This window comes from Rana temporaria, chromosome 1 (genome assembly GCF_905171775.1).
Source record: "Rana temporaria chromosome 1, aRanTem1.1, whole genome shotgun sequence".
Classification (NCBI taxonomy): Eukaryota; Metazoa; Chordata; class Amphibia; order Anura; family Ranidae; genus Rana; species Rana temporaria.
The window spans coordinates 152,788,386-152,816,278 of NC_053489.1; the positions used below are offsets into that span (position 1 = coordinate 152,788,386).

The following is a 27,893-nucleotide window of genomic DNA, read 5'->3' on the forward strand; positions in this document are numbered from 1 at the left end:
ATGACAACATTAAGAACAGAAAAAGCCTTACTGAAAAACACCAATCAGAGCCATGATGACTATATGCAAAAATCAGTAATCATACAATACTTCTAGTCAAATTGGCTGCTTGGATTCACCACCCTTTTGTAAAATAAAACCAACAACTTTTTGTGTCTGTCACACTACCAAATACAGTAGAAAATAACATATAAATTAGGAAGAGTAAAGCGTAGGTAAAGTAGGCTCAGAACATGTTCTAGTCCAGTGTTTCTCAACTCCAGTCCTCAAGGCGCCCCAACAGGTCATGTTTTCAGGCTTTCCATTATTTTGCACAGGTGATTTGATCAGTTTCACTGCCTTAGTAATTACCACAGCCATTTCATCTGAGGGAAATCCTGAAAACATGACCTGTTGGGGCGCCTTGAGGACTGGAGTTGAGAAACACTGTTCTAGTCAACCTACTCCTACCTATAATCACGGAGCTCGGCCTGCATTGATTATTACACATTTGACATCTATTGGTAGGTTCACTTAAACTTACTACTAATGGGAAATGTATTTTAGTTTGAATCAAAGATGTTTCCCCTTCCACAAATTTCCCCAGTTTTCAGTGGCACCACTTTTGAAATGGCAGCTTTGGAAAATACTAGACATATCGTACATCACATTCTTACCTGCTCCAGTTGTGTGGCAAAGGCAATGGTTACAGACAAAACAAAGTAATCCTTACAATGTTCCACGGGCCCAATCTGATGGTAGCTCTCTGCTTCATTTAAAATAGGTACAAGACTCTTAGGATCAATACTGCCATGTGACACTGAAAAAAAAAAAAAAAAAAAAAAAGTCTATAAAAAAGGTAATAACACAAGATCTACGCTATTAACTTGTGTATTTTCTAAGCTTCTGCTATGTCAGCCATCCAAATGGAGCCTTTGGCATAAAAATCCAATCATCAAGCCAATTCTTTTTCCACAGAGAAGTGAAACATGTCGTATGCATAGCATAGATCTTTATTTGTTTTGCTTTGCAAACAGCAATCCACCCCCAACATTTCATATTCTTGATATGTGCCTGCTGTACCATATACAGTACTTGTATGAGAAAGTATCCTGTTGACTTTTGTGTATCCTATAGGGAGCAAGGAAATATTACCATGGACAAAGACAACAACATAGCAAAGGCTCTAGTCTAACCCCCTACCAGCTTACTCAAGGCACAAAAGAAGTGATATACTTTGAATAAAAATGTACCTTTAGTGCTTCGAGGAGGAGCCTCTTTAGCTTTAAAGGTCTCCGCTGCAGGCTTGGTGTCAGTTTCCAATCCAATATTAAGCTGCACTTCTGGCTTAAATTTTGTGTACTTGCTGCTTAACAAAGAATACCATTTTGGAACCTGTAGTAAAACAAAAAGGTGTTGAATACTTGCCATAGGACCATTCATGCATTTTATACACACAAAATAAAACCAAAAGGATTTAAATGCATAAGAGAAAAGTCAAGAGGAAAGTATTGACACTTTGGGCCCAGTTTGGATATTTTCACTTAGGGATGTACTAATTTTTGTTGCCAGCGGTTTAGACATTAATGGCTGTGTATTGCGTTATTTTGAGGGGACACCAATTTACACTGTTATACAAGCTGTACACTCACTACTTTACATTGTAGCAAAGTGTCATTTCTTCAGTGTTGTCACATGAAAAGATATAATTATTCACTTATTCAGGGAAGCCCATCGCACCCAACAACTGTCCCCGATCCACCCCCATCAAATCATTCCCCACATCCATTACCTTTTGTGCCACCACCCCCTCCCTTTAAAACGTACGCTCTACGAGCCTGTCCCTTCTGTATTGAACTGTACTGCAATTGTGCTGTCCTCCCCTCTACATTGTAAAGCGCTGCATAAACTGTTGGCGCTATATAAATCAAGTATAATAATATAATAAAATATTTACAAAAATGCGAGGGGTGTACTCACCTTTGAGAGATACTGTGTAGGGTATATTATATACATACACACACACTGGATATAAAAAAAGTCTACACACCCCCCTGTTAAAATATCAGGTTTCTGTGATGCAAGAAAAAAAAAAAATGAGACAAAAATAAATCATTTAAGAACGTTTCCACCTTTAATGTGACCTAAACTGTACAACTCAATTGAACAACAAATCTTTTAGGTGGAGGGAAGTATAAAAAACTAAAATAATATGGTTGAATAAGTGTGCACACCCTTGTTGAAGCACCCTTTGATTTTATTACAGCACTCAGTCTTTTGGGTACGAGTCTATCAGCATGGCACATCTTGACTTGGCAATATTTGCTCACTCTTCTTTGCAAAAACATTCCAAATCTATCAGATTGCAAGGACATCTCCTGTGCCCAGCCCTCTTCACATCATCCCCACAGATTTTTAATCAGATTCAGGTCTGGGCTCTAGCTGGGCCATTCCAAAATTGTAATCTTCTTCTGCTTTGGGTCGTCGTCACGCTGAAAGATGTGCCAATATTGACTGGTACTTGGAACTCTCCATAATTCCCTCTACCTTGACTAAGGCTCCTGTTCCAGCTGAAGAAAAACAGCCCAAAAAAGCATGATGCTGCCACCACCATGCTTCACTGTGGGTATGGTGTTCTTTTGTTGATATGTAGTTTTGTTTTTGTGCCAAACATATCTCATGAAATTAAGGCGAAAAAGGTTCAACCTTGGTCATCAGACCAGAACACATTTTGCGACATGCTTTTGGAAGACTTCAGGTGTGTTTTTTGCTAGATTTATCCGGGCTTGGATGTTTGTCTTCATAAAAAAAATTAAATAAAAAAGGCTTCCGTCTTGCCACTCTACCCCAAAGCCCAGACATATGAAGAATACGGGGGAGATTGTTGTCACATGTATCACACACCCCCAGTACTTGAAAGATATTCCTGCAGCTCCTTTAATGTTGCTGTAGGCCTATTGTCAGCCTCCCTGACAAGTTTTCTTTTCATCTTCATCAATGTTGGAGAGACATCCAGTTCTTGGTAATGTCACTGTTGTGCCATATTTTCTCCACTTGATGACCGCCTTCACCGTGTTCAATGGTATATCTAATGCATTGGAAATTCTTTTGTACCCTTCTTCTGACTGAAACCTTTTAACAATGAGATCCCTCTGATACTTTACAGCAAAGGCCATTGCCGCAGAAAGCTTTCAGAGTGCGACTAAGAAAATGTTAGGAAAGACCTGCTAGAACAGCTGAACTTTATTGGGGGTTAATCAGAGGCACTTTAAAATGATGGCAGGTGTGTGCAGACTCCTATTTAACATGAGTTTGCATGTGATTGCTTAATTTTGAACACCGCTACATCCCCAGTTGTAAGAGGGTGTGCACAACCACATTTTTTTTTTACTTTCAGATTTCACTTTGTTTTTCAGTTGAGTTGTGGAATAGGTTTGAAATGATTTATCCCATTTCCTTACATCACAGAAGCATGACATTTTAAACATTGTGTTCCAAATTTTTGCGAATAAGTATCTTTAGTAGGACATGCATTTGTATTCAGCCCTCTTTACTCAGATAACCCCAACTAAAATCTAGTGGAACCAACTGCTTTTAGAAGTCACCCAATTAGCAAATAGAGTCCTCCTGTGCGTAATTATGTAGCGGTTCTGTGAAGTGTGCAGAGGTTTTTTAGCAAACCTGTGTGAACAAACAGCGTCACAAAAGCCATGGAACACACCAGAGAGGTCAATGATAAAGTTGTGTAGAAGTTTATAGCAGGGTTAGGTTATAAAAAATATCCCAAGCTTTGAACATCTCATAGAGTACTGTTTAATCCATCATCCAAAAATGGAAAGAGTATGGCACAAAACGCAAACCTACCAAGACATTGCCATCCACCTGAACCAACAGGCTGGGCAAGGATGGCATTAATCAGAGAAGCAGCCTAGAGGCCCATAGTAACTCTGAAGGAGCTGCAGAGATCCGCAGCTCAACTATTTGTAGCAGCATCATGTTGTGGGGATGCTTTTCTTCAGCAGGGACAGAGAAGTTAGTCAGAGTTGATGGAAAGATGGATGGAGCTAAATAGAAGGCAATCTTAGAAGAAAACATGTTAGAGTCTGCAAAACACACCTTCCAGTAGGATGCCCTAAACAAAGTCAGAGCTACAATGGAACATTTTAGATCAAAGCATATTCATGTGTTAGAATGACCCAAAGTTCAGACCAAAATCCAATTGAGAATCTGTGGCAAGACTTGGAAATTGCAGTTCACAGATGTTCTCCATCCAATCTGACAGAGCTTGAGCTATTTTGCAAAGAAGAGACAAAAATGTCTCTCTAGATGTGCAAAGCTGGTAGAGATATCCCCAAAAAGACTTGCAGTGCAAGGTGGTTCTACAAAGTATTGACTCAGGGGGGCTGAATACAAATGCATTGCCACACTTTTCAGATATGTATTTGTAAAACATTTTGAAAACCCATTTATCATCCATTTCACAATTATGTGGCACTTTTTTTGGTCTATCACATAAAATAGATTTACGTTTTTGATTGGAACATTTCAAAAGGGGTATGAATACTTTTGCAAGGCACAGTAAATCAATCATACGCCTTTACTCAAGATGGTCATGGCTATAAATGCTCGGGAGGTGCAAGTAATTTCTCAACAAAATAAAGAACGATGGATGGATGGTGCTTTGAATATTAAAAAGGCATTTTTTTGCTTGTGGTGCTCACATACTATTAAGTTACATTTTAAAGCCGATTCTCAAGATTTCAGAGCTTGGTGCTTCGAAAGAAAAAGAAAAAGAAGAAAGAAGAAAGAAGAAAAAGAAAAAGAAGAAAGAAGAAAGAAGAAAGAAGAAGAAAGAAGAAGAAGGAGAAAGAAGAAGAAAGAAGAAGAAGGAGAAAGAAGAAAAAGAAGAAAGAAAGAAGAAAGAAAAAAGAAAAAAGAAAAAAGAAAAAAGAAAAAAGAAAAAAGAAGAAAAAAGAAGAAGAAGAAGGGTCATGACCACATGCCTAGGTTTAAAATAATGCTGAAACCAAATATATAAAACATAATAATGGTGATATAGGAAAAAGACTGCGCTAACAAAAATAATATAAAAAATAACATCAATAAAGATCAAAGGCAGCAATAAAATGTGATAAACATAAGTAACATAAAATATAAAAAATAAACTGCGCCAATAGAATAGACAAGCAACAAAGTGCCAGTGATAACGTCTACTTGATGACGAAACGCATCTGGGACGGCGCACACTGACGTCACCGCGTTCGGAGGAAGGGCTCCTATAGTCCCGGACGGCAACTTATACATGCTTTTAACTACAATACTTGCTGCAAGTACGTTTTCGTCCTTTTTTTAAATACATTTTATACAGAGTTACACTATTGGTCCGTTTTTCTTTTACACCCACGGATCGAGGACCTGTTCATCTGTAAGGAAGCTATCGTACCCTGTTTATCTGTTCGTGGAACCCCTTTTGGTATGCAGTCCCTGGATGGATTTATCTATAGGCTCATTAACCCCGTGGTTGCGGTAAGCGGCTTTCCATTAGGTGGTGGTCTCCTCACAAGAAGTTATTTGCACGGTGGTGTTCGTTGATCCTGTTTTGGGATCCGCCGCGATCCCTCATCACTGTTTTGGGACTTTATTATTATTTCCTTTATGCTGATCAATTTTTTACCCCCATTCTAGGTTTAATTTGGGGTTCAGTGACTTTATTTATTTGAGCACTGGCACTTTATTGCTTGTCTATTCTATTGGCGCAGTTTATTTTTTATAGAAAAACGGTAATACAATTACTTGTTTGATTTCCTGAGCCGATCTCAAGTCTAAAACGACATATCCAATTGATTCTTTTGCAGATGTTAAAGTATCCAAGGCAAAGCACTGCAGTTTGATTGGAGTTCGTTGCAGCCTACAAGAACAAAAATGCATTGTTACAGGGACATTTTTGCCCAAGCTACATTTTAAACCCACCCACACACACCAGAGACCTCTGCTAACCTAGAAAATGACAAAACACAATGTTTATTTTCCACTCTAGTACAATCATGACCATTATCTGCAAGATATAGAGAGTTACTAACCCCTTCGAAGCCTGCAAATTTGATTCACTACATTTTATAAATTATTATATAACGCTCATACATACAACTCTATTACCCAGTAATTGGTAATTTAAATAAAAGTAGAGTTTGGCCAAGAAATATATATTTATTAGTATAGTTTGAAGCTTTACTCCAAGAAAACCTGCTAAATACACAGATAATTATATGTAGCGCCCCCTTACTTTCAGTAAAGGCGCTACGCTAAAGTTAGCGGGGGAATGAGAGACATCATTTGCCCTCATTCCAAATTATGTCAAATTTGTCCGTCGCCAAATCTGGATTGTTCTGTGTGCTAGACTGCGTCCTAGGGATGCGGTACCATCCCTGGGTGGCAGGTGGCATCGGAGAGGTCCAGGCGGAGCCGCTTTTCCCTAGCAGCCAATTAGAGGAGTTTTCCCTCGCGGGGCATGCTGGGGAGGAGTATTTCTGTGGCGGAAGCCGTTGTTCTTGGTTCTTCGCGGGTTCCACCTTAAGGATGTGCGCACATTGCGGGCCCCTCCACTATGGCCTACCTGGCCTGGGGGGTCCCGCAAAACGCAGAGTTCCTGACTCTGGGCCCTCATGGCCTGGAGCAACTGATGCTACCAGGGGCCCCAGTGACTTCCTGGGTCCCCAACTCTACAGAAGAGATCCTAAGCTATGTGCTATGTGGTGGGGGATCGGCTCAAGGAGAACCCAGAGGCAGGTTGTCTGAGAAGCTTGAATGAACCATCGGGATCTGGGTGACCGAACACTGACAAAATAACCTCAGCACTGTCAGTCGGTGACCCCAAGCACAATTTACTGGGAGGATAAGCTCAACTATTTAGCTCATCCAAGTTCTAGGCCTGTGGCAAAGGCCTGTTCCTCCCAGCAACCTTAAAGTGACACTTCGGCTGCCAGGCTCGTGGCAGGAGTCTGTCCGGAGGCGCTTCACCCAGAGTGGCAACGAACGGTATTCTACTACCACTGAGAGCAGGATTGCTCGTTTCTTATCCAAGCCTGATACTGCAAGGTTCTCTTACTTCATCAACCTTTTCTGTCTACCTCATGTTGATGTTGGTCGTGTTGGGCCGAGACAATAAAGCATTCAGAAAATCTTATCCGCTGATTGGACATTTGTTTACTGCTCTGCTCACTACAATTACCCTAGACAACGATTAAAAGGGTAACTTAATACGCCGATCCCAAAACAATTAGCGGCTTCTGAGGGGGTAGCGCTACATATATAAAAGGACTCATTCACCCAAACAGAAAAACATTGTTTTTAGCCTAGGTTCACACTGACAGCGGGAATGAGATCGCACATGATTTCATTCCCGCATGTCAGTCCCGATTTCGGGAGCAATTTCAGAGACATCTGTTTATGGGTAAGTGGGTGGAGAGGGGGACATGTGGCAACAAGAAGAGTGAATTCCTGCTAAGAGAGCAGAGCTGTACACTAGAGCTGCACTATTCTGGCCAAAATAAGAATCACAATCTTTTTGCTTAGAGGATAGATCACGATTCTCGTGGCGTAACATCATCTTTCACATTAAAACAAAAAAAATTTGGCTAACTTTACTATTTCGTTTTTTTTTTTTTTGTAAAAAAAAAAAATAAAAAAAAATAAAAAATACATGCATTTGAAAGACCACTGGGCAAATACAGTGCGACATAAAATATTGCAGAAATTGCCATTTTATTCCCTAGGGTCTTTGCTAAATATATATATATAATATAATATAATATGTTTGGGGGTTCCAAGTAATTTTCTAGCAAAAAAAATATTGATTTTAACTCAAACCACTTGCTTACTGGGAACATATACCCCCTTCCTGCCCAGGTGAAATTTCAGCACTGTCACGCTTTGAATGACAATTGCGCAGTAGTGCGACGTGGCTCCCAAACAAAATTGATGTCCTTTTTTTCCCCCCACAAGCAGAGTTTCTTTTGGTGGTATTTGATCATCTCTGTGTTTTTTTTTTTATAGCACAAAAATTAAACACACACAATATTTTTTACTTTTTGCTATAATAAAATAGCCCAACGTTTTTTTCTCCGTTTAACGTATATCGATTGGTTTGCGCAAAAGTTATAGCGCCTACTGACAGCTGAGTGAGCAGATAAAGTCTCTCCACTTGTTATATGACAGAATCGGCAAACTCTGCATTGGAGATCGTCAGGAGGGTTAAATCGGGATCACAATTTTTTTAACAATTAATTGTGCAGCTCTATTGTACAACCACCATAGATGTTCCGGGCACCCAGGAGGAACAGTTCATTGTGAGAAACGCATTAGTGATGTGGCTACATGGCAACTGGATCTCGAGTGCGAGCGAGGAGAGGTTGAAATCAAATCGCAGCACGCAGGCACCCGAGCCGACACTTGGAGCAACCTGGTAATTGGGAGTAAGGAAACGGGCAGCCTGGATCCTCCTCTTCTTGGGTCCCACGCTGGTGCTCCTGGCCTCTCCCTTCTGCCGGGTGGCCCCACAGCAAGCAGCTTGCTCTGGGGGCACCCAAGCAGGTGTGCTCCAGAACCGCAGTTCTTTGTCAATTGACACATGGCACCCCCCCCCCCCCCCATCGGCTCACTGGCTTTGACTGACAGCATTAAGCCAAATCAGGAGAGTGACTCCCAAGACTCTCGTGGACACCGCAAGATCGTAATGGGCCTTTGATAAGTATTAGGGGGGGGGGGGGGGGGTTGCTGCCCATTGAAAGTTTATGCATGAAGGTAAAAAACCTTGTGTTAAGTTTAACTTCTATATGAAGATTTATGTGTTTCATAAAATGTATTACCAGATAACTGTGAAACCGACATCCATTAAAGCTTGGATGTATGACATATATGAAGGCAAGTTCTGATCTTATCCCATGTTCAGGGGTAAAAAAAGACAACCAATGAAAGATCCCGGCATGCATTTTTTTTTTTTTTATAATCTAGCTTTTAGCATGGAAGACAATGATTGTTTTGTCAGAATGCTCTGAGTGTATTTTTAGTAAACACAATAAGCCATATATAAAGAGACAACATATGGTACATGACTTTTCCCTAAGGAAATCACATAGCAGATGGATTACATGCAATTACATATGAATAGGACTCCGACAAAACAAGCTTAATGTATCTGGAGAATAACAGATCTAACAAGGTAACGTTGATGCCTGCATAACCTACAAACCATCAGTGCCTACATGCTTATTGACATTTTAAGGCAACCTATTGATGCGACATAACAAGACCATCTCCAAAGGAGGATTCTCTACACCAGTTTATTAATCCTCCCCTATGGGACATGGGGAGAGAATTCCCCTGAATGGAAACCTGTGTGACTGCAAATAAAAAAAAAAAAAAAAAAAGTGAAAGGAAACCTGTATGAAAGAAATACAGAGGCTGCCAATGCAGAACTCTCATTTTGAGAATGCCATTTACCTGGCAGTGATGCAGACCCTGCAGCATTAGTATTATGAATCAGTGATCAGGAAGAAGCGTGCTGATCAGGAGGTTTACTTATTGCCTGATTGTTTTGGGAGAATTAAAACACATTCAAGCTACTGGATCCGTGTAACAGCCCAGCAACTAGCATTTTTAGAAAAACATCGAAATCTCTTCTCAACTCAGTGCAGGTTTTCTAGAAGTCTTCTGGCATCCCTTAACCCATTTGGCTCTCACAACTGTTCACCCTTCCGGACCAGAGCAGTTCTCAAATTTCTGCTATGAACCCGTTTATTCAGCGATAGTTTTCACAGGTGCCAAGCTCCCGTTATCCTCTTCTGGCGCTGCGGTGCAGAGCGGAAGTTTCCCTCTCCCCCTATCTTCTGGGACACTTCACATGTCCCAGAAGATTGCCCGGCCATTCACAACGCGCACCCAGATGTGAAGCCACAACTGGGCGCCCACACCTGCAATACCGGCGCCGTAGAGAGGAGGGGAAACAGAAACGAGGCTTCGGGTGGCAGCATTGCTGGACCGTGGGACAGGTGAGTGTATGTTTATTAAAAGTCAGCCACTAAACTTTTTGTAGCTGCCGATTTTTAAATGGGTGGGACTCCGTATTAAATGTAATAAAAAAACTTAATAAAAGGAATTTTTTTCAGCAGTGTTATTTTAAACATGAATAGTGTTACTGCACATAAGTGTGCATTTTATTCTGCCATTTGTCCTGTGTAAAACACAAACATTATGATTTTGGTACAAAGCATTGAAAATTATTTACAAATGGAGAAAAGTGGCACCCCAACCTCAAGGGACCCCATTCTAAAATGTAAAAAAAAAAAATCGAATAGTTGACACACGTAAGACACCATACATTAGAGGGAATTTATTCTTCCAAAGCAAATACACTTCCAGTGTCCCTCAATGAATGAGAAAACATAACCTAAATCTAAACAATCTATACATAAAAGGAAAAATTGAGCCCTTCCCTTTGTTATTGCTTTTAGTTGGTCAAAAAACAAATATTATCACCCCTAACACCAGATCTACAGTACCTTCAATTATTGTTCTGGCAGCCCAAAATCTTCACCACTTCCTATACACAAGACCAAACTTCTATAGCACACCCCCCCCCCACACACAAAATCATCAATCTCCAATACATTTTAAGAAAATTGGTGAAAACGGATGGATGTTATTTGGTTCCCAAGACATCAGGCTCTCTACAAAAATATTCCCCCCAAAAAAATCTACTGGTAAGGCAATACTGCAAAGGGCATCCATGAGCAAACGGCCTGGTTGGTGCTCCGTGCGCACCACAACGGCCTGGTTGGTGCTCTAATATTCAGGTTAACAGACAAGCTTTCCCAAACATGACAGTAGGGCCGAAACAACTAATTGATTAATCGACAACTAATCGATTATGAAATTAATCGATTACAATTTTCATAAACGATTAATCGGCCAGGAACATAATGGGGTTAAAAAAAAAAACTAAAATTAGCCCTTTATAGTACAAAAAAGCAAATCTCTACTGTAAATATCACTTTCCCTGTCCCACAGTAAAAAATTAACCCCTTACAGTAGCGATTATTTGCTCTTTTTGTTTTTTTAACCCCATTATGTTACTAAACATCTCAGGCCTGGGTTCACTTCACACCTCTGTTTTTTGGTGCTTGTTGCAGAAACACACTACAGTTCATTTACATGTTTTCCTATGGCACACGTTCACATCCATGATTTTTTTCCAGCTGCTGCGTATTTGTAAAGGGTGAGGACTTTTTATGCAAAACGGTGCCATTTTGTTTTTTTTGGTTCAATATATTTCAATGGAGAAGCTGCAGAAAAGCATGTAATGTGTTTTTGCGGCAATTTGTGTTTTGTATTCTGCCCAACAACAAAATTGGCCCAAAAAAAAAAAAAAAAAAAAAAAAAAAAAAAAATGTAAAAATTCTATTTTTTTTTTATTTTTTAAGGCTATTATCCGATTAATCGAAACAATAATCGGCCAACTAATCGATTATGAAAATAATCGTTAGTTGCAGCCCTACTTTGGAGCTGGTTCACACATCTCCGCAGTGGCTCCAGTGCGAATTGCACAGGAGCCCTGTGTGTCTTTTGGTCCATTTCAGGTCTGAATTCAGCCAAACATTTCGGGCTGAATTTAGACCTGAAAGAATGAATGGAGACACACCAGACTCCTGCTGTTAGCTGAAGCGTGCTGCAATGTAAACCCAGCCAAATACAGTGATCAGTGCTAATAATATACTCCGTTGCTGTACTGGCTGGGAAGGGGTTAACATCTAGGGCAATCAAGGAGTTAAATGTGTGCCCAACAATGCTTAGTGGGTGTAATGTGTGCTTTGCGGGGGGAGGAAAAAAAAAAAAAAAAAAAAAAAAAAAAAGGAGGCACATCACTGCTGTATGAAGAGAGCCATGTGTCGTTTACCAACATGGGGTTCACCATCGTCATTCGCTGAGTCGATTAGCAGGTCCTGCCCTTTATTGGCCAGGACCCTGTCGATTGGCTTGTGCTGCAACATGCGTGAGCAGACCCAGAGGAAAGTCGCGACGTACAGGTATGCGATTGTGCCTGTAGGAGCCGAACTGTAACTGTACTGTGGAAGGTTAGCAAACGGTTAATATACTAACTATTGTATTTATATGTAGTACCCACATACAGTTAGCTGTACACAATTTTTTTGTGATGGTGGCTAAAATCCAACTTATATTTATGCAAAGACCTTTATATTATGACAAAATATGGTTTTAATAGACGTTGGATCAGGAGAGAAAGAGAAAATGTAAATCAAGAAGTAGAAAGCAGATCACAGAACAATAAATCTGCAACAGAATAATTGAACATCATGTTCCTTATTAATTATTAAGCTCAAATCAAAAATAGTTTTCAGAGTATTTAGGCCTTGTATCACTTGCTACCGCTATCAGGTTCTGCTTTAGATGAAAATATACAATATTTCACAGGTAAAACCTGGCCTACTTAAGAAATATCTTTGGTGCAACACAAACGGCAGTATTATTGCACTAGCGGATATATTAATTAGCTGATTGTGTATTAAAACTGTATATGCCTCCATGTAGAAGCTGAGAGAAAAGTTATCATTCCTATTATAATCGATCATATAAATTTACTTTTTATCATAACAGGTGAATGTGTGTATTATAGCCACAAATTGTCTGCACTTTTAAAGGTTTGAACATACAAGAACATCTAGTGAGCAGAATGTTTTTTAGTGTTCCGCTCTGCGTATACAGATAGAAAGTCTACGAGGAGAAATAATGTTCTTTATGGTGTAACACATGGGACTTCAAACTACGGCCCTCCAGTTGTTCAGGAACTACATATCCCATCATGCCTAGTCATGTCTGTGAATGTCAGAGTTTTACAATGCCTCATGGGATGTGTAGTTCTGCAACAGCTGGAGAGCCGTAGCTTGAAGAGCCCTGGTGTAGCGTGACCTGTAAGAAGGAGATGCGTCATTTCCTTCCAATTCGGCCTCACAGCTTCCCTCACTGAGAGCCTTCAGATACCCACCCCATGCTGCTAAAGCCGAGAAGAAAACAAATCCTGTGATCTGTGTGCTTTTAGAACAAAATACAATGGCTGCAGACAAACAGGTACAGCTTGTGCAGGGGGGGGGGGGGGGGGGGGATTTGTTTCATTTCTCTGTATCACTTGGTGCTAGTTATGTCTCTATGTAAAGATTTTCAACCACTTCAAACCACTGAACTCCAACATTTAATCTAACTGCCAATGTGGGTTCTTAAAGGAAACCCTGTTAGTAAAACTGCCATCTCAATAACATACACTTACACAAGCACCTACTGCTGCCCCTACAACCCCCCCCCCCCCCAAAACCCCACACATAATTATTCTAATCCAGAACATCAAATCAATGTCCAAATATTGCTGCCCTAACCTTCACAACATCTGCATAATATGCTCCTTCTTAGGCCCCTGTCACACGTGCGGACCTTATATCCGTATTTCATCCATTCGTTTTTGGATGAAATACGGAGGGCTGACACCCGATCTCATCGGTCCCTGCTATGTACCTGTGTCTGTAAACTGCACAGCGACCATGGTAAAGTGCGCCTCTACCTCAAAATCGCTATGCGACCTGCTTGAAAACAGCGTCAGCGATACGCAATTGCTTGCAGAAGAGTTGAGTGACAGCGACGCGTGGGAAAGTTCGTCATCAGACGCAGAAAGTGATTTGAGAGACGATCCTGTGCCTGTGCCCAGCGATGTGCCGACTTTGTGCGCAATCGATTGCGGTACGGAGCACGTAGCGCCCCCAAGATGTCCATTTACAGGAGCACCTGGGATAAAAGTGGACGTTGAGGATGACAATCACTTGGAATATCTCCAACTTTTTTTGACCGCTGAAGTGATCGCCAAAATAGTTTTGGAGACGAATCGATTCCAGGAACAACAAGCTGCTACCCATCAGCGATTTTCAAGGCACAGAAAATGGGAGCCTGTAACCAGTGACAACATCTGGAAGTTTCTTGGCCACATCATTTTATAGGGAGTGGTGGAGAAACCCCTGCAAAAATGGTATTGGACAACCAATAAATTATTGGCCACACCTTTTTTTGGAACCGTCATGTCGGAGTACAGATTTTCATTGATCATGAAGTATTTGCACTTTAAAAATAATGAGGACTTTGATGAGCGTTCTCATCCAGCTCCAAAGCTGAAAAAAATTTGGGAGATTTACCAGATTATATTTTGCAGAATTTCCAGCGGATCTATATTCCTGAGCGCGATGTTACCATCGATGAAAGTCTCATGGCCTACAAAGGTAGGCTCAGCTGGATACAGTTCATCGCATCAAAGCGCGCTCGCTTTGGCATAAAATCTTTTATGCTGTGTGAATCCAGCTCTGGAACTCAGTCCTGTACACAGGGAAAGGGACCAAATTCTGCCAGCGATTCAGGGATGGCAACTGCTTCCGTTCTTTCAATGATAGAGCCCTTGCTGAACCAGGGCTACTGTGTCACCACAATTTTTATACCTCCCCAGAACTGTACAAGTTCCTTATCCTAAATAAGATGGATGCTTATTGGACCGTGAGGCCTAACCGGCGTGACATGCCGTCAGCATTTTCCAACAAAAAGCTTGGGAAAGGAGGAGAAGTAGCTGCATGGCAGAAGGGGAAAATGATGGCACTGAAGTGGCGGAACAAAAAAGACTTTCCCTTATGAGCACAGTCCATAACACCTCGACCGCCATGGTACATACCAAAAGGTGGCAAGGATGTTATGAAGCCACAGGTTGTGTTGGACTACAACCACACTATGGGAGGTGTGGACAGGGCTGACCAGGCCATGACCTTTTACCCAGCGATGAGGAAGCAGCAGAGAAAATACTATAAAAAAAATTATGACATCTTTTAGAACAGTGCCTCTGGAAAGCCTTCATCCTGATGAAAAAAAAAAAGTGACAGGCCAATGGTCCATGCGGACTTTGTGCGGAAGGTTGCAGAACTGATCTTTCTGAAGCACCAAACGCCTCTGGACGTCGGGCTGCTGGTGTTGTGAACCCTGAACAACTGACTAGTCGTCTTTTTGGACCACATTCCACCCATTGAAAAAAAAAAACACAGCACCCACAAGGATGTGTGTGGTTTGCTGCTCAAAGCGCAACGACAACGGAAGAAAAATCCGTAAAGAAACGCGTTTCTATTGCCCCGACTGCGACGTTGGACTTTGTGCTGTACCTTGCTTGAAAATTTTTCATACCCGAGACGTTTACTGAATAATGATTTTGCACCCTTGTTTGACCCCCCCAAAAAATCTGAGTTTCTGAATATATTATTTGTTAAGATTTATTGAATAAAATGGCTCAAAAGTGATATGGTCCAGAAATATTTAGACAGAATAAAGGTGGATAAAGCACCTGGACCTGATGGCATCCATCCACGGATCCTAAAAGAATTGAGCTCTGTAATTTCAAAGCCATTGTATCTAATATTTAGGGACTCATTAAAGACAGGAATAGTACCACTGGATTGGCACAGAGCCAATGTAGTGCCCATATTTAAAAAGGGAACAAAGTCTTTGCCAAGTAACTATAGACCTGTTAGTTTAACTTCTATAGTTGGGAAGATACTGGAATGTTTAATAAAAGACCACAAGGATGAGTTCTTGCTGGAAAAAACTATTTAAGCAACAGACAGCATGGATTCATGAAAGACAGAAGTTGTCAGACAAACCTGATTTCCTTTTATGAAGAGGTAAGTAAAACCCTGGACAGAGGCATGGCTGTGGACGTGATATGTTTGGATTTTGCAAAAGCGTTCGACACAGTTCCGCACACACGGCTCATGTGTAAGGTAAAGTCTACAGGGTTGGATATATCAGTTTGTAAATGGATAGAAAACTGGCTGAAAGACAGAATTCAGAGAGTCGTGGTTAATGATTCTTACTCTGAATGGTCCAATGTTATCAGCGGTGTACCCCAAGGTTCAGTGCTGGGACCCTTACTTTTCAATATATTTATAAATGATATTGGGTCTGAGATCAAAAGTAACATTTCTGTCTTTGCAGATGACACCAAGCTATGCAGTGGAATAACGTCCTTGCAGGATGTCGCCAATTTACAAGCCGACCACAATGCTCTGTCTAATTGGGCGACTGAGTGGCAGATGAGGTTTAATGTTGATAAATGTAAAGTTATGCACTTGGGGGCTAAGAATATGCATGCATCATACATACTAAGGGAGTACAACTGGGGGGATCTGTAGTGGAGAAGGATCTGGGGGTCTTGGTAGATCATAATCTCAATAATAACATGCAATGCCAAGCTGCGGTTTCCAAAGCGAGCAAAGTCCTTTCTTGTATTAAGAGAGGTATGGACTCCAGGGACAGAGATATCATTTTGCCCCTGTACACATCATTAGTAAGACCTCATCTGGAAAATGCAGTTCAGTTTTGGGCCCCAGTTCTCAAAAAAGATATCAGGGAACTGGAGAAAGTGCAGAGAAGGGCAACCAAACTGATAAGAGGCATGGAGGAGCTCAGCTATGAGGAAAGATTAGAGGAACTAAAATGTATTCACTCTTGAGAAGAGGAGAATAAGGGGGGATATGATCAACATGTAAAAATATACAAGGTGTCCATACAGTGTACTTGGTGTTGAGTTATTCACTTTACGGTCAACACTGAGGACAAGGGGGCACTCTTTACGTCTAGAGGAAAAGAGATTTCACCTCCAAATACGGAAAGGTTTTTTCACAGTAAGAGCTGTGAAAATGTGGAACAGACTCCCTCCAGAGGTGGTTCTGGCCAGCTCAGTAGATTGCTTTAAGAAAGGCCTGGATTCTTTCCTAAATGTACATAAAATAACTGAGTACTAAGATTTGTAGGTAAAGTTGATCCAGGGTAAATCCGATTGCCTCTCGGGGGATCAGGAAGGAATTTTTTCCCCTGCTGTAGCAAATTGGATCATGCTCTGCTGGGGTTTTTTGCCTTCCTCTGGATCAACTGTGGGTATGAAGTTGGGTGTATAGGATTGTATTGTGTTTTTTTATTTTGTTTGTTTATTTTTTTGTGGTTGAACTGGATGGACTTGTGTCTTTTTTCAACCTGACTAACTATGTAACTATGTTTGGACAGATTTAGGCGAGTTATTCCTAAGAATTACAGGCCTGCCATCTAAAACGCCAAATTTCCATGCAAAATAATGGTACCGCTTTCAGCACCTAAAATCTGAAAGAATCATACCGCCAGGGAGGTTAACAAACATTTAAAACAAGTGATATTACCTGTGCTGGTGAAGAGCTTTCCTGTCAAGTTCCCATGCTAATTCAGTAGCAAATTGTGGCTGCTCTAAATGAGGTATTGGGTCTGTAGAAAGTTGCTCACCATCAAACTTGGCTTCAATCACAAGCATATGCCTGGAGCGCTTTGGGAAATGTCTACCTAAAGAAATGAAAAAGAAAAATAAAAAAACAAACAGGTGCATTTCTGAAGCTAATCCGAGACATTACATTGTGCAAAGCACTGTGCATAAACATAATGACAGTAGCACAGTTCTGCTAATATCAGATGGGGTATTACCTGATTCCAATGAGAAATTAGAAAGAAGCACATATGTAATCCCACTAAATAGTGCACAAAAACAAAACCTCCACCACTTTGGGCTGCATGAGTGCTGCCGGCACTGGGGAACTATAGTTCATTGTGGGAACCAGGAATGCCAACATGTACTGTGACATACTGAAGCAGAGCATGATCCCCCTCCGTTCAGAGATTGGGCCGCAGGGCAGTATTCCAACGTGATAACGACCCCAAACACGCCTCCAAGATGACCTCTGCCTTGCTAAAGAAGCTGAGGGTAAAGGTGATGGACTGGCCAAGCCTGTCTCCAGACCTAAACCCTATTTATCATCTGTGGGGCATTCTCAAATGGAAGGTGGAGGAGCGCAAGGTCTCTAACATCAACCAGCTCTGTGATGTCATCATGGAGGAGGGGAAGAGGACTCCAGCGGCAACCCGGGAAGCTCTTGTGAACTCCATGCCCAAAAGGGTTAAGGCAGTGCTGGAAAATAATGGTGGCCACACAAAATATTGACACTTTGGGCCCAATTTGGACATTTTCACTTAGGGGTGCACTCACTTTTGTTGCCAGCGGTTTAGACATTAATAAGGAGTTGTAAACCCTCATGCATTCTATGCATGAAGGTGAAAAACCTCCTGTGCTGCAGCAGTAGGGCTGGGGAAAAAAATAGATTTGAATCGAGTTCAGAGGTCAAATCGATTCAGATTTTCAGCAAATCGTTTTTTGTTTTTTTAAAACACCGCGCCGGCCCTGAGGAGCTGCGGGCAGGAGTTTTTAGGCGAGACCGCGGCTTCGGCCTAGTCCGCGAGGCCAGACGCCGGAGCCTTGCCTAAAAACTCCTGTCCATAAAAAAAAAAAAAAAAAAAAACACAAACCCAACTTGATTCAAATTGTGAATCAAGTTTTTTTTTGCACCCCCAAGCCCCCCTAAAACTTACCTAAGCCCCATAATTCCCACGACAGGAATGAGCACACCAGCTCCAGCCTGTGTCGTGATTGGATAGATTGATAGCAGCGCAGCCATTGGCTCCTGCTGCTCTCAATCAAATCCAATGATGCAGGCGCAGGGGGCGGGGCCGAGTCCTGCTGTCTGTGTAAATAGAGGCAGAAGCAGGACATGGGAGCATGTCCGCATGGGTGTCCACAGAGAGCGCTTCTCCGAAGGGGCACTCGAGAAGAGGTGGAGCCAGGAGCGCCGCTGAACACCCCAGAAGGAGGAGGATCAGTGAAACCCTTGCACAGCGGAGGCAAGTATGACATTTGTTATTTAAAAAAAAATAATTTAAATAAAAAAAAAACAACACACACACACACACACACACACACACACACACAGTATTATATTTTATCACTGTATAACAAACAGCTAGCATGTCACATTCTTGAGTCCCATTTTTGTCACCTAAAGCCCATGGATGAGCCCGGTTTACAATAAAAGATAAACAAACTCAAAAAAAGATTTGACTTCCAAGTTAACAGATGCTTAAACAGCCCTGGAGAATACTGCGCTTATTATACAGAACAAATGTAAGTTGCCTGCAGGTGCCGAACGTATCTCTCTAAACACTCATTACTGGTAACCATATGGCAATCAAATTATGACTACAGTGATCATTTTATTGCATGTAAAAAGAAAGACATTTTTTAAAAAAAAACAGAAATCCGCTAAAAAAAAATACATTTTTAAATTGGTAATAAAAAAAAAAAAAAAAAAATATTATATATATATATATATATATATATATATATATATATATATATATATATATATATAAATAAAATCTGGCATTTAAAATAAATAAAAAGCAGCTGCACAGTGATGAGCTCATCTCTCTATCACTCTGATTTCTCCTTCTATCAGCATGCATCTAGTCCATAACAGACATGATAAGATCCATGTGCTGTTTCTTCCTCTCCTGCTCTGATGTACAGAGATTGCTAAAAGCAAACTCATGTAGTTACCCTGGTTTCATTTACACAAATACATTAAAATGGTAAATAAAAGTGTATGCAAAGACACTGTTTTTTAATTTTGGACAGTTATGGAAGGGTTAGACCCTTTGTAACGGGGACCTGACATAACAATTTTACATACATAAAATCAATGACATGATATCAAATTTTTTGTAGTAATACTTCATTTTTAACCCAGGAGCATTACATGTTCACTTGCAATATAAAAAGAATATTTCATTATTTCAATATCACATAAAATTTGATAGCGGAGTATGTGGGGTCGCTTGCAATGCACCTACAATTGGTGAATTTCAATACTGATGGAAGACTAAAGCCCTGTACACAAAGCCATGATTCTCGTCAGGAAAAAAAAAATTTCCTGACGAGATTCTTGGCAAGATTCTCTTGCCGGCCGAGTGTACAGACACTCAATTCAAAAGAACTGCCGTTCTTTTGAATGGCACGAACGCAGTGATGTCATCACGTACGATGAGCATGCACTCGTCACATTCGATGCCGTCACCGTCATCTTGCTTCACCCTACCTATGTCTTGGAAGCTACCGCGCATGCGTCAGTCATTTCGAACATGCGCGGGTTTCCACGGCGACAGGCAAGTATACACACGCTCGGGTTTCTCGGCAGGGAAACACTGCAGAGAATCTCATGACGAGAAAATAGAGAGCAGGTTCTCCATTTTTCTCGTCGAGATTCTGGGCAGATTTCATGGACGAGAAACCTCAAAGCCTTATACACACACGCACGGTTTACTCGGCAAGAAAGCACTACCAGCAGTTTTCTTGCCAAGAAAACCATGCGTGTGTACGAGGTTTAAGGCGACGTTCACACTGTTCTAACATGGAAGTTGCACAAGTGGTATGCATCTTGAGGGGGAGCCCAACACAAAGAAAAAAAACAGACCCTTACCCGAGCATGCAGCACGGCAGGTCAGGAAGGAAGGGGGATGGGGGGAGGAGCGAGCGACGCCCCGCGGACAATTTCAGCATGGGGGGGGGGGCTCTGCGCTCCTCACCCCAAAAGCACCTTGTCACCATGCTGATTGGGACAAGTGCCTCTTCCTGACAACCTTGACCAGTTGTGGTGGGGGGTCTGCGGGCAGGGGGCTTATTGGAATCTTTAACAAGGGGGCACCCAGATCCCATCCCCACCCCTATGTTAATGAGCACGAGGTATTGTACCCATACCCATTCACGCAAAAAAAGTGTAGGTGAAGACTGTCCCCTGTCGTAGCTCAGTGTCTTCTTCCTCCGGTGTTCTCCCGCTTCCTCTCCCTCCGCCGATGACTTCTTCTGATGCTGCCTCCCACTGTTATGTCAGGTCCGGTGTCTGCCATTTCACCACCCCCATCATGCCCTGGCCGGTGACGTCACAGGGAGCAGGGTCTCCAAATGAGGTCACCCGACGACCATGCCCCATGGCTATATAAAAAATGGCAGACACCGGATCTGCCATAACAGCGGGAGACATCGTCGGAGGAAGAAGAACCAGGAGAAGAAGCAAAGGAAGAAGACACGGAGCTACGAAGGGGGGACATTCCTCATGTTTTATTATTTTTGGCATGTCAGGCAACTTGTGCTCTGGAATTTGGCACGCATGTCGTACCAGTGCGAACCGGCTCTACAGGTAGTTTTCCTTGTGAATTTGACCTGAGTGTAGTTTTTGTGACTTTACATGCCTCCTACGCTATTAGTGCCATTCTAAATGGTTACCAAGATAAGAAATAGTGCTATTCTCGATCTGTGTGAGCATTGGCTTATACTGACTGGCTGATGAACCTGGAAGCTGAAATGACTGAAGTAGACATCGCTACTACATCAAGCTGCACTACAGATCCTGTGCTGAGCGGCGGCCTTTCAGCATTGTGGAGGCTAGGAACCGTTCAGAGAATGCTTTGTATTTTATGAAAGAATGAATAGCGATCTCTGATTGCACAAGGTGAAGAAGCAGGGGGGCAAGGATTCGGATTTTAGAATCCATTCACACTTGTGAGACTTAAACATCATGCAATTTCCATTGCGACTTTACTGTGCAACCTTGGATGAGTGCGACTTTGTTAGGACCTTGGCTTTGACCAATGTGATTGCTTTTTTTGTGCTCCGCAAAGTGGTTAGAAACGTGCAGAACTGCAGCTGCTGACTTTTAATAAATGGACACTTACCTGTCCAGCACGCCTACGATGTCTGCAGCAGAAGACGAGCAATCGCTTGTCTCTCTGCTGTCCCCGCCGTCATCCTCGGTGAGGTAATCAGGAAGTGAAGCCTTACGGCTTCACTGCCCGGTTCCCTACTGCGCAGTTGCGAGTAGTGCGGCACTTTCCCAGTGGTCCCAGCTGTCTCCTGGGACCAGTGTGTTTCCTAGAAGGCAGCGGGGGGGGGGGGGGGGGGGTCTAGTGGAGTGACTCCCAGAAGTGAGTACAAAATACCTGTATTATACAGGTTTCCCCCCCCCCCCCCTCCCCCCTGAAAGGTGCCAAATGTGACACCGGAGGGGGGAAGGGTTCTGAAAAGCGGAAGTTCCATTTCGTGCATGCACGAGCCACGCTACGCTTTATGAATGGTCCCGCAGTCTTCTGGGGCGTGTCCGAGAAGACTGGGAGGGGGATGGATTTCTGTTTATTAAAAGTCAGCAGCTACAAAAACTGTAGCTGCTAACTTTTAATAAACACACACCCACCTGTCCCACGAACCATTGGTGTACTCACCCCAGCCGTTTTACCCTGTGTCCTCCTTTGGCAGCGCCAGCATCTTTACTAGGGATGAGCCCGATGTTTGCTGAATAGCGAACAATTTGGGGTGTTTGCGGCAAATTCGAAAGTCGTGGAACACCCTTTAGAAGTCTATAGGAGAAATCAAAAGTGCTAATTTTAAAAGGTTATTATTAGGGCTGTGCAAATTAACTTTTAATTATTCGATCAAAAAAAATTAAAGATTATTCGATCAAAATCTTTTTGATCAATTAAATTTTTTTTGATTGGTACTCCCCTCTCCGCCGGCTTCCGGGCCTTCAGGGAGTTCCGTCGGACATCCAGTAACGTCACGGACACTGGCGGGGCATGCCGTGTCCATCTGAAGGGCTCCTTTGCTGTGCCTTCATATCTGCATGCCGGCGGGACCTTACTATCTGCCGCACGCAAGGGCTGTTACACTTCCCTCTATCAACCTGGGATTCTACAACCATCCACTGGAAGTTGTGATAGTTCCCTTCATGGGACATCTACATGCCGACGGACTGATGTTAACCTCTCCTCATCTGGATTCAGCAGTGGTATCGTTGTACACATTTTTTATACCAGTATCATACTTGGCACCATTTTTACAGTTCATGTAGCTACATCGATTTTATCTCCAGTGCAATATTTATTTGGTTACCTACTTGAAGACTATAAAAGTTGTAATGCTATGCCCATCGAGCGCTGCCTTTGTGTGTTTTTTGTATCCCGCTATCCATTTTCCAGTGGTTGGTAGCTGCACTGGGAATCAGCCTGCAAGGAGATCAGCTAAAAGTAGTTGAATCTATATGTGCATTATAATTAATCGAAATTAGCCAATAATCGATAAAAAAAAAAAAAACGATTAATCGAACAGAACATTTTTGATCAGTAACAGCCCTAGTTATTATGCAAGTTATTGTCATAAAAAGTGTTTGGGGACCCGGGTCTTGCATCAATGCAATTTTTTATTTTTTTTTAAAACAACAGTTTTTTCGGAAACAGCGATTTTAATAATGCTTAAAGTAAAATATTCCTTTAAATTTCGTAACCTGGGGGGTGTCTATAGTATGCCTGTAAAGTAGCACGTTTCCCATGTTTAGAACAGTCCCTGCACAAAATGACATTTCTAAAAGGAAAAAAAGTCATTTAAAACTGCTTGCGGCTATAATGAATTGTCAGTCCCAGCAAAACATATAAAAGTCATTGAAAAAAATGGCATGGTTCCCCCCAGTCCATTACCAGGCCCTTTGGGTCTGGTATGAATATTAACCACTTAAGGATCGTTCACTGTATACATGTCATTTTTTTAAAGATGGATATCTCAGTAACAGCAGCAGCTGCTGCCACAACCGAGATATCCATCTCTTCAGTGAGCGGTGCTGTCAACGATAACGGTGGTCTCCGCGGCGGATTCGCCACGAGAACACCGTTATCGGCGGTGGGAGAGAGCCCCCCCTCCCGCGCCCTCAGCCGCTTACCGGAGCCAATCGGCAGCAGCGGAGGCGATCGGGTCCTCTCCCCTGCTCGGCTGGGATACGAGTGAGGGCAAGATGGCCCCCACCTGTCCCCATAGCATAGCAGAAGTGACGTCAAAACATCACTTCCGCCCATGCTTCTTAAAGCAATATTTTCTGGTTGTCATTTTTTCAAATGTATTTATTTTGCATTTTAGTCTAAATATGAGATCTGAGGTCTTTTTGCCCCCAGATCTCATATTTAAGAGGACCTGTCATTCTTTTTTCTATTACAAGGGATGTTTACATTCCTTGTAATAGGAATAAAAGTGATCCATTTTTTTTGTGTGTGTGAAAAAATTTATAAAATAAATATAAAAAAAAAAGTTTTGTAAAGCGCCCTGTCCCAACGAGCTCGCTCGCAGAAGCGAACGCATACGTGAGTAGCGCCCGCATATGAAAACGGTGTTCAAACCACACAAGTGATGTATCACCGCGATCGTTAGAGCGAGAGCAAAATCTAGCATTAGACCTCCTCTGTAGCTCAAAAGATAAAACCTATAGAATTTATTAAACGACGCCTATGGAGATTTTTAAGGGTAAAAGTTTGACGCCATTTCACGAGCGGGCGCAATTTTGAAGCGTGACATGTTGGGTATCATTTTACTCGGCGTAACATTATCTTTCACAATATATAAAAAAATTGGGCTAACTTTACTGTTGTCTTATTTTTTAATACAAAAAAGTGTTTTTTTTTTCCAAAAAAAGTGCGCTTGTAAGACCGCTGCGCAAATACGGTGTGACAAAAAGTATTGCAATGACCGCCATTTTATTCCCTAGGGTTAGAAAAAATATATATATATATATATATATATATAATGTTTGGGGGTTTTAAGTAATTTTCTAGCAAAAAAAAGAAAAAAAAAAAAAAAGAAAAAAAGAAAAGGGGTTTAATCTTGTAAAAGCCAAATCTAAAAAACAGGCTTGGTCCTTAAATCGGTGGTTCACCCACACTAACAACATTTTACCATTAAATTAGGCATAGTAGCGCGAGCTACAGTATGCCTGTATTGATTTTTTTATCCCCGTACTCACTGTGCAATCCTCTATAGAAGATTCCGACTCCCCGCGGGGAATGGGCGTTCCTATCAAGAGGGAGGATGATTGACGGCCGGCTATGGCACGTCACGCTCCCCGAAGATAGCCGGAACAGGTCTCGGCTCTTCACGGCGCTATACAGCGCCTGCGCACAGACTATGCGCAGGCGCCGTAAAGCGCCGAGTCCTATTTCGGCGCTTCTCACACACACACACACACACACAACTTGGGACAAGTTCTTTAAAGCGGATGTTCCACCCCAAAAATATATTAAAAGCCAGCAGCTACAAATACTGCAGCTGCTGACTTTTAATATAAGGACACTTACCTGTCCTGGAGTCCAGCGCCGTCCGCAGCAGAGCACGAGTGATCACTCGTCACCCTGCTGCTCCCCCCTCCATCCACGGTGAGGGAACCAGGAAGTGAAGCGCTGCGGCTTTATTATAGCCACGAGTAGTTTTAAATTACTTTTTTTTTTTTCCTTTAGAAATGTTGTTTTGCGCAGGGACTGTTCTAAACACAGGAAAAATGTGCCATGTTACAGGCATACTATAGACACCCCCTGGTATGAAATTTCACTTTTATTGTTTCACTTGAAAAATTATAAAAATCACTCCTCCCGATAAAACAGCCGCTTTTAAAACTTGTTTTGCATTGATACATGTCCCCTGGGGCAGGACCCAGGTCCCCAAACACTTTTCATGACAATAACTTGCATATTAGCCTTTAAAATTAGCAATTTTTCATGTTCGTATCCCATAGACCTTACCGGTGTTTGCGGGTTTGAAGATTTTTTTTGCCTGGTAGCATGTTCTGCTGCGAATCTTTACTATGGGCTGTGGCAGTTTGCGGCTTCACAGCAGGGTGCCCACTTGCGTAAGCGGCACGGTGCTCTGTAACTGGTCCTTAAGTCTTCTAGGTCCTGTCATGGGTCCCAGAAGACTGCGGGAGGGAGGTGGGAAGGAGAACTTCTGCTTCTGATCGCCTAAAGGTGGCCGGAATGGAAGTAGGAGCGGGTACCTGTCAAAATCCGGTAACTGCTCTCCACCTCCTCCCCAAAAGCTCAGGTTACACAAACAGGCTCACAGCCTCCTGGGATATCTACATCGCAAATCCCAGAAGACGGTACCCTACAGCAAATGTGCCGGCTATGTCTTCGTAGTCAGTATCCCTATGACGTACCTCATCACAGGGCCACCTGACAGAACCCAGTTGGCCTGATGACATCAGAAGACGGCGGTGTGGACTGGGTGTGATCCCTAGAGAACACTGCTGGATCACAGGACATGCCATTTATTATGCATAAGCCAGGTATAGAGGTAAGGAGAGACTGGGCTGGTGACAAAGTTTCCTCATAGTGCTGAGGCCCACAAGCCTCCTGTGTGTCCCTCTGCACAGGGCCCCATGCTGCTACCACACATACACTGGAGCCCAGTGCGCCCACTATAGACCCCGTACACAGGAACAGATTATTGGTTACCTTCCAATATGGAGACGACGATGAGCAGCTGGTCTGATCGGTAGCCCATGTCTGGATCGGGAAGAAAGCACGTACACCTGGAGAGATGGATCAGCCCGCACCGACCAATCGATGAGCTGTCAGCCCTGGTCACTGGAATGAACTGTCACCCGCCGCTGGCTGCCCCTTTGCCGCTTCTCTCAGCATACAAACTCTGCGGATCCCCGCCCCTTGACTACCGACTACTTCCGCCAGGCAACCGGGGAAACTCTCCAATCACATGGCTGGGCGGGTGAAAGCGAGGGAGAGAGAGAGCTGCAACTCTCAACGCAACTAGGTACCGTACGGACGTGTTATTTCAGCGTGTATTGGCTAAGAGTGTGTCACGTGGCGGCAGATTAGTCTGCGGCGGAGCCATGTTTGATGTGGGAAGTGATGGCAGCCTCTGTCATAACACAGAGATGTTATAAGGGAGTTTTTGGGAAGTACTATACCAAAAAGAAGCGGCCACTAGTCAGCACTATGTTTTCTTTGTGTGTGCCGTGATAAAAGTGTGTGTGTGTGACTTCTTTATGTTTATTAACCACTTTAGCCCCGAGCCTGTTTTTCAGAGTCGGTGTTTACGAGACAAAACCATTTTTTTTTGCTAGAAAATTACTTAAAACCCCCAAACATTATATATATTTTTTTTTCTAACACCCTAGAGAATAAAATGGAAGTCATTGCAATACTTTTTGTCACACCGTATTTGCGCAACGGTCTTACAAGCGCACTTTTTTTGGAAAAAATTCACTTTTTTAAATGAAAAAATAAGACAACAATACATTTGGCCCAATTTTTTTATATATTGTGAAAGATAATGTTACGCCGAGTAAAATGATACCCAACATGTCACGCTTAAAAATTGCGCCCGCTCGTGGCATGGCGTCAAACTTTTACCCTTAAAAATCTTGATAGGCGACGTTTAAAAAATTCTACAGGTTGCATTTTTTGAGTTACAGAGTAGGCCTAAGGCTAAAATTAATGCTCTCGCTCTAACGAGCGCGGCGATACCTCACTTGTGTGGTTTGAATACCGTTTTCATATGTCGGCGCTACTCGCGTATACGTTCGCTTCTACTCGCGAGCTCGTCGGGACGGGGCGCTTTAAAAAATTTTTTTTTTGCTTTTCGCATTTATTTTTATTTATTTTAGAATTTTTAACACTGAAAAGAAAAAAAAAAAAAATTATCACTTTTATTCCTATTACAAGGAATGTAAACATCCCTTGTAATAGAAAAAAGCATGACAGGTCCTCTTAAATATGAGATCTGGGGTCAAAAAGACCTCAGATCTCATATTTGGGCTTAAATGCAAAAAAAAAATAAAAAATTTGGAAATGTCATTTTTTCAAATGACAAAAAAAAAAAAATGTTTCTTTAAGACGCTGGGCGGGACTGACGTTTTGACGTCACTTCCGCCCAGCGGAGCTATGGGGACGGGCGAAGGAGATTTTTCCTTCAGTCTCGTCCCCGCTCACCATCCGGATGGTCGCGATCTCCTCCGCCGCTACCGACGGCTCCGGTAAGCGGCGGAGGGCGCGGGAGAGCGGCGGGAGGGGGGGGGGCCCCTCTCCCGCCACCGATAACG

The 27,893-nt window shown here is 42.4% G+C and overlaps 1 protein-coding gene across 2 annotated transcripts in view; it reads right to left on the bottom strand.

Moving 5' to 3' along the window:
• The window catches only part of CEP120 (centrosomal protein 120), a 151,657-nt gene extending 125,062 nt beyond the window's left edge, over positions 1-26,595 (bottom strand). The window contains exons 1-5 of one of the 2 annotated variants that reach the window (XM_040344364.1): positions 26,287-26,595; positions 17,274-17,426; positions 5,773-5,887; positions 1,233-1,374; positions 657-799 (exon numbers count right to left, since the gene is read on the bottom strand). In XM_040344364.1, the coding sequence (XP_040200298.1) occupies positions 657-799; positions 1,233-1,374; positions 5,773-5,887; positions 17,274-17,401 (528 nt within the window). In that variant the 5' untranslated portion in view covers positions 17,402-17,426; positions 26,287-26,595. Of the gene's footprint in view, positions 1-656; positions 800-1,232; positions 1,375-5,772; positions 5,888-17,273; positions 17,431-26,286 lie in introns of both variants that reach the window. The other variant, XM_040344355.1, reaches the window with a different exon arrangement.
• Between the last annotated feature and the right edge of the window lie 1,298 nt (positions 26,596-27,893).